The sequence below is a fragment of the Ammodytes marinus genome (genome assembly GCF_949987685.1).
Source record: "Ammodytes marinus genome assembly, chromosome: 17".
Taxonomy (NCBI): domain Eukaryota; kingdom Metazoa; phylum Chordata; class Actinopteri; order Uranoscopiformes; family Ammodytidae; genus Ammodytes; species Ammodytes marinus.
In genome coordinates this window covers 18,478,413-18,489,147 of record NC_137221.1, presented here as the reverse complement: position 1 = coordinate 18,489,147, position 10,735 = coordinate 18,478,413, and the positions used below count along the sequence as shown (strand labels likewise).

Below are 10,735 nucleotides of genomic sequence, written 5' to 3'. Positions count from 1 at the left end.
AGCCCCCCCAGCCATCATCCTCCCTCCTCTGATCACTCACACAGGTACAAAAGAATCCACACAGGAAGGTTTTCCCATGGCACGCACAGAGGCGAGAGACAGGACAGAGCGAGACAGAGGGACAATAAAGAGCGGGGAAGAGATAGAGAGAGAGAGATTAAGAAGAGAGGGAGCACTTCTCTTTAAGCAGGGAAGCGACCGTAACTGTTGTAAGCAAAGGAAAGGGCAATAGAGGGGCCATTGTCCTCTCTCTCTCTCACCCTTTTCTTATGAGGACGGCAGAGGTTGGAGGTTGGAAGGGGGGGGGGGGCAGGTAGGCACGCAAGCAGGTGAGTGGGTGGTTGGGTGGGTGGTGGGCTGATGGTATGTAGGGAGCCAATGGGGTGTGACTCTCTTACCCCCTGCCACTGAGCCAAGGGTGAACCTGTAGGCCGACTCTGCCACCTGGACCAGGAATGGGCGGGAGCCGTCGCTGCCCATATGCTGCACACACAATGGGGATATAAAAACAATGAATGAAGACATTAGTGCTGAAGTAGAACATTAGGAATTGAAACGGTTAGCCAGAGTGGCTAGTAAAGCCACTGACGGCGCCAAACAAGCCACTGTTTCAGACTGGTTTAATCCTTCAATGCTGTTTATCAAAAAACATTGCATGCCACACCTCTAATTCCAGCAGCCTGCAGGCTAAATTACATGCCATTAAGTCAAGCATTTGTCACAACTGCGGAAGAGTGTTTGAGAGCAGGTACCAATTCCACGATGACACTTGTATACAGTGTCATGGTTATATAATAAAACAATGCTGATAGGAAGAGTGGGAAGCTACTTGAATATAGGAGCAAGTCATGTTTGAATGAGAATAGACAATTCATCTCTAAATTCATAATTTATTTCCCATCTCTTCCTAAATTAAAAGTAAATGTAAAGCTGCTTGTATCATCTGTTGGCATGTTTGATGGCCTTTCAATTCTTACAATTTTGTATTGCTGACTTGGTTTGACGTAGAATAGTCTAAAACTAAAAATAATCTGGTCTACTCCAATGTGTAAGTGCATTTGTCAAAAAAATAAAGAAGAAAGAACTGAAATCAAGGTGAACTTCATACACCCTGTCATTGTCACCACACCATACAAAGAGCAGAAGAATGTTAGTAGCTAGCATTAACCATGCAGAAACATTAGTCACACTCCCCCCTCCACCTGAGGTACCTGTTGCCTTGTCTGGCCTGCTCAGCCCTGGCCTCTCGTCCCTGGGGAGAGGGGGGTGCAGTGTTATTGGTGTGTGTGTGTGTGTGTGTGTGTGTGTGTGTGTGTGTGTGTGTGTGTGTGTGCGTGCGTGCGTGCGTGCGTGCGTGTGTGTGTGTATGTGTGTCCGTGTGAGAGGGGGATGGGGAGTCTCTAGAACAGGTCCACCTGTCACAGTGAGCTCCCACCCCCTTCAACAAGTCATCCCCAGAGCTTTTTCCTCCTTCTGTCCAAATGTCTCCTTTAAACATTATCTTCTCCACTTCTACCGTCCTCCTCAGCTCAGACTGCCTAAGGACTGCTGGAACTTGGCAATACTGACTGTCAGGATGTTTGAGGGAAAAAGAGGGAAGACGTTAACAGGATATAAAGAGAGAAAAGCCGACCGGCGCATTTAGAGAAATAAGAGGGAGGGAGAGAGAGGGAAGTACATCAAAAAAGGAAATGGGGAGAACTAGCAAAAGATGAGAGAGAGAGAGAGAGAGAGAGAGAGAGAGAGAGAGAGAGAGAGAGAGAGAGAGAGAGAGAGAGAGCTAGCTAGCTGGCGGCCAGCCCCCGAGGCCAAACCACAAGGGCCTAAAGTGGCTCATTGTGGTGGGACTGGCGTCTGTGTAGTGCTGGGCCCCTTTGCTTTCTCCCCTTTGGCCCCCGCCTGCTCCAATATGGCCTGGCCAAGCCTTCACTGTAGCACTGGAACCCACCAGGCAACACGACTCTGACCAAACAATCCGGGAAGGAAAAACAGTCCTCTGCTCATCTGTCTGGCTGTCCATATACCTCCTCCTTCCTTTTCCTTCACTCATTTACAAACGTCTGCTGCAAAAGCCTCTTCACATCTACTTGCAACTTGAAGCATGTTTGAGGTTACTGTCTGAGGATGTCTTTGAATGTCTTAATTCCGGGGAAGTGTGAGTTTTCTTTGTATGTTCGGTGTGTATGTTTGTAAGACATCAAACTCGTAAGGGAGAGGTCGAGATGGGTTTTCCCTCGAAACATTCTCTTTAAGTTTGAGCCTGTGATGAGAAGTTCCTTTGACATAACTTGGTCTGAACCTTGGTATGAACTTCTGATTAGGACCAGGGTTTTCGAATGCTGTCCGACTGGGATTTTGGGGGCCACCTTTGCACTTCATATCTATAACAAAAAGCCGCTTGGATCTAAAATTGTGTCTTAACCGAAGCCCCAATTAATTAATGGAGCTATTTTATGGCAAAATCAGATTATCAGACGGATGCTTTTGTTTGGGGGATTAATGGCTTGTGAACAGGAGACATCATTATCCTTCATTATGAATCTTAAGTCTTCTGCTTCGGAAAGAATGTCCTGAGATGAATAGGGAGCTGCCGGTGGGAAAGAGAGGAAACCAAACACGTCAACAAGTCTTCATATTCTGTACCTGTCTCTGGACCTCGGCCAAGTTGTAGGGCAAGGCGCCTTCCTCCAGCGGAGCGATCTTCTCAATGTCCACTAAACCAACACGTCTGATGGAAGAGAGGGAATGGAGAGAGTCAGGAGGGGTTTCGAGTAACTTTCAACTGTTGTCAAAAAAAGACTCTCTGAAGATTATAACATTTCATCAATGCACCACCATGTCCATGACCTTTGGAAGCACCATCCTTCAGTCTGATGTTACTCATACAGATTTGCGGATACTTTGCCATCGTTCCACGCGAAAACACTGTGGCATTCAACAATCCAGACCAGCGCTTGGCATGATTGAGTAAGACAACCGATCTGAAGGAACACCGACAACTCCCACTTCTTCATCCCTTCCTCCAAGTACAACAAAGATATTTAACCCTTGCATGTAAATCTACCGCCTTTCCGACTCTTTCCATTGCATCTCTATGACGGTCCCAGATTTCCCAGGCCCAGGGAATGGGGAATGCCAAATCCCCCCTCACCCCCTCCCCCTCTCCAATACCCACCACTCTCTTCTGAATATTGGGGCTATTATCTCCCGCATCTCCAATCAAGGGGAGTGGAGAGGCCTATTAAAGTATCCCATTGCCCAGAAATAATAATCAGGTGGTGTCTCAGGCCGGGGTTAGAAATTATGAGTGCACTGGTCGGGCCGCGAGGCAGACGCAAAGGAAGTGAGGGAATGTGAGACCAATACAGTTGTTGTGAGCGACGGATCATAGGGACTTGAATTGCCTCTCTTTCTTTTTTTTAAGCTAAATGGGAGTTTGGATTGGTTTTGGATTGTAAGAGGATTCCCTTGCACTGATGTAGTCACGTCTGATTCTTTTGATCCTTTGCAAAGAGGTTTGAGAAGGAAGAAAGCGCTCGTCTCTCTGAGGTATGGACCCTGGGGCATAAGGTGCGCTTTGGGGGGCAAGAGTATAGGTTAGACTCTCAGTTACTTCATACCTAAATGAGGGAAAAATTATTTCCTCCATTACCCCGGTAACAATGTTTAGAACTTATCTGCCTGTTTCAACATTCAATGAGTACATAGATTGCCTTGCCATTGATCATATCCACATTAGTAATGATTATTTTTGTAGGGATATTATCCACCCCTAGAGTAGATAAAAAAAGAGAAGAAAGTTATACAGAAAAAAACTGTCACATTATCAAAATTGAGTGATTAAACCAAAGCTAAGATGTGTGCGCGCGTGTGTGTGTGTGTGTGTGTGTGTGTGTGTGTTTCTTACCCACGGGACTCTGACAGGTCAGCCAGCTGAAAGAGGATGTCGACCTCCATGGGTGTCACCTGGCCAAACCTCTGAGCTGCCACAATAAACTCCTCTATAAAGAAAGATACATTTTTATTTAGTTTTACTAACAATACGAGCACCACGCCTTAAGAAACAACAACAAATATTTACCGGCAAAGACGGGGAAATATAAAAGCATTAAATAATAATATATTTAAGTTAAAGGTGAAGTAAGCGGTTTATTTATGTTAATGTTGGTGTTAAATCACTCTTTATTCATACTGTGATCACTTTCATAATGTGCGCGTTTCATAAAGCCAATTTCTCAGTCAGCTGCTCTGCATATAATCGGCTAATAAACTTTTACAAACCGACCCCCGTCTCACTCATGGTCTCACTGCCAGTGCACGCCAGAGCGACAGATGGGTGAATGTTTATGCGCCTACAATGGCAGAGCAGGTAAAAATCCTTCCCAATGTCTGTTTTGATGGTTATTATCATGCTTTTACCACACTTATGGATCTGAGATGATGCTAGATAACTCGCTGCTTGAAGACCGCAGTGCATTAATGTGGTGACGTAGGGACGAGCGAGGGGACTGCTAACTGCAGTAACTGACAGGAAGTTAGCCAAAAGAACCATTACACTTACAGCACCTTTAAGTTGTGTATTTTAATTTTCTTTTTTCATGAAAAAGCGTTCATTCACTTCAGTTGTTTGGATTATTTATAAAAAAGCAGCAAGGCAAATTTTGCCTGGAGGAAAATTTTTTTTAACGCCATTGTCATAGTCTTTAAATTACAACTTGTCAGAAAAGGGCAACACTCTACTTTAAATACCTTTCTGCCGTTGCTACTTTCAATCGGTTATGATATATTTTCATTATTGTGCAATATAGAACAAGCTGCCATTGCAAATTAAGAATTGGTCTAAATATGTAGTGCTGAGCAGAATGAATCACCTCATGCTACAATCTGTTTTCATGAACAAGATAAGTTTCCTGTGACTGACAACTGTGACTGACAACCCTTTTATTCTTTGATTAACCGTTTATGATACTGTTACATGGACTCAGTATCATCAATTCATATTAAGTCACGCACCAACATAATGTGATGAAATATTTTGCACATTGAATGCTGTTATGATGTGCACTTACATAGTTTACATTGTTTGTGCCTTGCACAAGTTTATTTTGTGTGTTCTGTTCCTTTGGTGTTTCCATTTTCCCATAACCGTTATTATATACGTCTACACCATTTAGCGATTACCCTGAATTGTGATAACTCAGTGAATGACCGACTTTCAGTCTATGGTGGGCATATTTTATCTTCATACATAAATGAACAAAAACTTAAAAAGGTGGCATTTTATTTAGTTGATTTTGCTACTGTTATTGTAGAGGAATACATATAAAGTTAATAAAGTTGGCCCTGACATGCTTGATTTTCCTTCTAGGACTTGTTTGTAATTTAGTGAGAAGTGTCAATGTATGTTGAATTCATCACGTGGTGAGTTATGGACTTCAAGAGTTCTTAGCATGCCGTAACTTAAGACCTGGTCTTTTGTTGCTGGAATAAAGAACAGGTTGACTGTAGGCTGGCTTACAGTGAAGGAGTCAGCATTGTTTGACCTGCTTTATTCAAAGAGCAGCAGGCTGGGGTTGTGACAAAGTCGTCCTACACTGGAGCCATTCACCCCACCGAGGCTCAGCTTACCCCTGAGGCATGCTCTCTTTCGCTCTCACACACACACATACACACGCATATCCATGGGTACTTGCAGGTAATGCTTGCGCAAGCATGTGAGATAGCATACTTACACAAGGATAACTCACCAACACACACAAATGCTCTCAGACAGACAGGTTATCAGCATTGTGATCTGTGATCTCCCCAGACAGACCACTGTCTGTAGGCTGTAGTCACCACTACACACATGCGCAAACACACTTGACTGACCCCTAAACACATTTTACAATTACCTGCCTCCCTATAAAGTGCTCTAGCCCACATAGTATTTATTGTTTGTATTTTAGCTGTAGGTAAACCTGTGCAGCAGTCAGCAGAAATATATACTCACCTCTGCACAAGCTTCAGATTTTAGAACTTAATGAGGATAAAGAAAAAATTATGTGATACAAAAATCTGTTATAAAACCATAATTGTTGACATTTCCAGATGGACACTTTACAACTTCGACAAAGACCCTTTACACAGCTAGATGATGCAGAGTTAATTATTAAATTAAACACGTCTGACTATCCTTTGTTAAGGAAATTGGTGCTCTGATGTTAACGAGTGCCTAATGAAGGTCTGTTCAAAGTATTAGAATAATAATTGCTATTTACACAGCACTTCTGAAAACAATTACAAAGTGCAATACAAAAATGGGTGAAAACAGAGGGGAATAAATAGTGAGACAAGACAGTAAAATATAAAAAAGGACATTAAAAATAAGCAAAAAAAATGCTACTGCATAAAACCTACTGAAAATAGTTCTTAAAAAACACATTCTTACAAGGGTCTTCGGCCAAACTAGCATTTTTGTCAGGCTTAACTTAGGTACACTGATTTTCTTAGTTAACTGGTAATGCCTGCATGTTAACATTCTCAGAAAGACAATGCTAGCACACAGATGTTTAGAAATATACTGTTTATCTTTTTCATCATCTCCTATTAGTATGATAGCATGCTAACATTTCCTATCAGCACCAAACACAGATTACAGCAGAGGCTGATGGGAATGCCATCAGTTTTGCAGGTATTTGGAAATAAATCTAAAGTTCTGAACAAAATACATTTTTGACCGTCTGATGGCACTACAAATAAAGAAACGGCAACGGCATCACTTCAGTTCTTCCAAATGATCCCCATGGAAAGATGAATGTTTCACAAAAATACATCGTAATCCATGTAAAAGCTGATGAGCCATTTGACCCAAAACCACCAAGATAAAACTGATGGTGGTGCTACTTAAAATGTCAGAGAGTCAACAAAGTCTCGAGGCTTCATCCTAAAGGAACTTAAATTTCTGAGCAAAATTATTTATTTTCAATCCATCCGATTATTACTGGAATATTTCAGTCCAGACAAAAGTGGTGGATGATATAAAAAATAAAAATAAAACTGAGAATATGACGTGGTCAAGAAACCCTACTTTCTAAAAAAAATGAACACAGTTTAGAACAAATGGTTTGGGTTGTGGTCAAGGACCTTCAGTAGTAAATCGTCAGTTCTGGAACTATCAAGCAAAGATGCATTTACAGTATTATGTGTCAGCACATATACTTCAAAAACACACCTGATTTTAACCTCCTCACAAGCATGCTCAGTCATGATTTGCCTTGTGGTGTACACTGCTGTCTCAATAAAAGCTGTCTTTTGTAAACGTCTACTGTGCACGTACGCACACTAACGCTCACACACATGTGTGCACTCCCTTTTGTGCAGGCGTTAAGCACTGTAATGGCGTCCCCAAGGCAAACAGTGGCCTTGTTGCACATACGGAATCAATCAGCATTATTACTCATGTGTGCATGCTTGGCTCTGTTAATGCATCTGAATGCTTATGTGTATCCGATAAATGTTGGAAATAGTGCAGTACCACACACTTGATGCGTGCTAGTGTGTACAGTGTGTGTTTGTCGGCAAGCCAGTAGTACATGGAGCTGAGCACTTGCAGTCCCAAAGGAGTTTCTTAATGACTCAGGGAATGGAGGGTGGATGGGTGGTGGCTAGTGGAGGTCTGGCTGGCTACGGGCCACCATGGGTCGAGCCAAGCCGGTGTACCCATGGTGGGAACAGCCTGGGGAGGAGCGTATGGGCTCTTGGTCTGGGTCGACTATGGTCCACACCCCTGATAAGGCTTCAGATAACATCATAAGGCTACACTTGTGGCCCTGGGCCATGTGGAGAAAGGTCAGAATGGTTAGAATGCCAGAGCAGCAAAAAGTGAGTCACAAAGAAAGAGAGGGAGAACGGTAGAAATAAAGAGAAGGTAAAAACAAATCTAACTAGGCTTCCTGCCAAGTACAGAGGAAAGGAATGAGACAGCAAGTGGGCAAAGCAAGTGAGACAGATGAAATTTGAAATAAACAAACCAAGTGAGAAGTAGAGAAAATGCCTGAAAAAGTGTGTTGGATCAATATATATATATATATATATAAATGCCTGATTTTCATCACTGTGTATGTACCATTACATCTCAGGCACGACAAATCAAACTTTGCTATTTTTGTCTTTTTCTTAAATTTTTTTTGACTCATCATTATTACAAAACAAATAAAGTGGTCCTCAGATCAGTGCCAGCACGTCCAATCGACAAGACAGGCCCCATCAGGGATTGTGGGCATGCAGTACGTGTGCTGGGTCGGCTCCAGCGTGCCCATTTAGATGCCACAGGGAGGAAAGAAAAAAACCAAACAAAAGCAAGATTCCACCCACCCTCCCTCCGACAGACACAGATGTAAATACGTTATCTGGGAAACACATCAAAATACCGTCTGTAGCGCAGGTCTGTATCAGTTTGTTAACATTCAGCGCATGCTCATATTTGTTTTTGGGAGCATGCATTTGGTTGATATTTAAGTTTGTGTATGATTTTTTTGCGTGTTCTTTTTTCCCTCCACTGCATACCTTTGGTGACTTCCACATCCCGGCGGTGGCCTGCCAGGGTGCTGTATATCTTCCTGATCAGCTCCATGTTATTGAGAAGTGAGTTGAACCCGTTGAAGTACGAGAAGCTGACGTGGTGAGATACGCTGCCGCCCGCAACCTGGGAAAGGATGGAGACAACTTATTTCAACATGCAATAAAACCTTATAATAACCACCATACTTAAACACCTTCACACTACACTCTAAAATGAATAAATGCCTGAGAGATGCATGTAGGTATAATGATTGTGTGTAAGTACATGCGGGAGAAACATACTAAAAAAATCCCACGACAAGAGGAAATCTTGACAAACACCAGAGGCTAATCATACACATCCCTCTTTACCATCTCTCCACAGGGAGAAATAAACCTGCTTCATCCTCTCCTTTTTTCCATCACACAAGCAACACTCCGAGGGAGTTTAATTAACTTTCTTTATGAGGTGGAGGAAGTGGTAAAAGTACAGAAAATAGTAAAAAGGTAACGGATTAAAAATAGACGCCGGGCTCTTGAGGACATTCCAGACTGCACACAAACTCTTTTTATGTGAACCAGCATCCAATTTTATTATTAAATCAGGATCTCAGACTCTTGGAGGAGCAGCTTCAACTGCTGTCTGCTTCCAAACCTGAGTTCATTTCAGAAATGTCGTAGATAAATGGGGAAGATTAAAAATCAGAGACTCAGTTGAGCCCAGAGGCTTTGCAGTTCTTAACAGTGCTGAGGGGTTGTGGCAATAGAATAATCTGGAGTGTCCTTTCACTAGATGGCACTGTTTGCTTTACAGACACATTCTGGAAGGTGGCTTGCAGCTCCCAATGTTTGCAACGAAGGGGTGGAAGCTCTGGCTTGGGTGAAACTGTCCTAACAGAGAGAGACTTTTGTATCTGTTCCTATCTATGAGCCTATAGGCATGGATCGTCCCACCATAATGCAACTCAAGGTCTTTGACAGAAGGGGGACAGGAGAACAATATTTGGGTGAAAAGAGTGTGGCGCTGGTCATTTACCATGTTTGGTGAGTGAATTAAAGGCTGTTGTTTCAATGTTTGTGTTATGGCATATTTCCGCCCCTTTCATGTGTCTGCAGTGTTTATGAGGTTTTTCGTATGTGTGTGTGTGTGTGTTCGAATACCTCTGTGTGTGTGTGTGTGTGTGTAAGAGAGTTTACTAACAGCACACCAAAGATGTCTGGTCGTTGAGGTAAATACGGCGGAGAAAATGACAGAGTCTACAAGGTGTTTATGAAATGGGGCAATACATGGACACAGACAGTAGACGCACACACACACGCACACGCACACACACACACACAGGCGTAACATAAACACTGACACACGTAAAGGAAAGACAAGACAGAAAAAAGACAAACATCTTGAGAGTTCAAAACAAATAGAAAACACGCGTGCACACCGCCTGTGCACAAACACATAGGCAAAGAAGACGATGGACTATGAAGCTCCAGGCTCCATCTATCTCTGTCTCTATCTACCCCATTCAGCTGGCCTGCTTGGCTTTGACACTGCCAGAGAGGTTAGACTTAATGACATGTTGGTAGAGAGACAGAGACACAGGGAGGAAGGGAGGGAGGGAAGGAGGGAGATATAGAGGGGCGGCCGAGAAAGAGGGAGAAAAAAATGAAGGGAGGGAAGAGGAAGGATGAGAGGTGACAGAAAAAGTGAAGAGGAAGAAGAAGGAGAAGAAGAAACCAGAGATGGACAGCTGGAGGGAAAGAGAAAAGCCACATTTTTGGTTGTGGGTTTGAGAGAGAGAGAGAAAGACGCGAAGAGAAAAGGAAAGAGAGAAGTGGTGAGATGGGAGGAAAAAAGGCACGCCTCTAACTGTTTTATGGAGTAATGTTAGGTTGCTAGCGTTAGCAACTGAATCGGTAGCAAACATTGTAGGCCAACATACAGTATGTCTATATCTAGAGGCTCTCCTTATGCAACATTGAGTTTGCTTCTGCCATTGTGCATCATCTTCAATTACATAATATACAGATTTATTTATATATATATATATATATATATATATATATATATATATACACAGATTTATTTTTATATATATATATATATATATATATATACACTTTACTACATCACCACATTATGAATTTAGATATACATTCACTTGAAAAAGAGCTACACGTCCAATTAAGTGAATTT

General features: G+C 42.5%; 1 protein-coding gene across 1 annotated transcript in view; it reads right to left on the bottom strand.

Annotated features, from left to right (window-relative positions):
- The window catches only part of slc25a13 (solute carrier family 25 member 13), a gene marked incomplete at both ends in the record, with an annotated part of 49,935 nt that overhangs the window by 17,707 nt on the left and 21,493 nt on the right, over positions 1–10,735 (bottom strand). The window contains 4 exons of the mRNA XM_080045874.1: positions 399–483; positions 2,644–2,728; positions 3,908–4,001; positions 8,548–8,686. Coding sequence (XP_079902000.1) covers positions 399–483; positions 2,644–2,728; positions 3,908–4,001; positions 8,548–8,686 — 403 coding nt within the window. The remainder of the gene's footprint in view (positions 1–398; positions 484–2,643; positions 2,729–3,907; positions 4,002–8,547; positions 8,687–10,735) is intronic.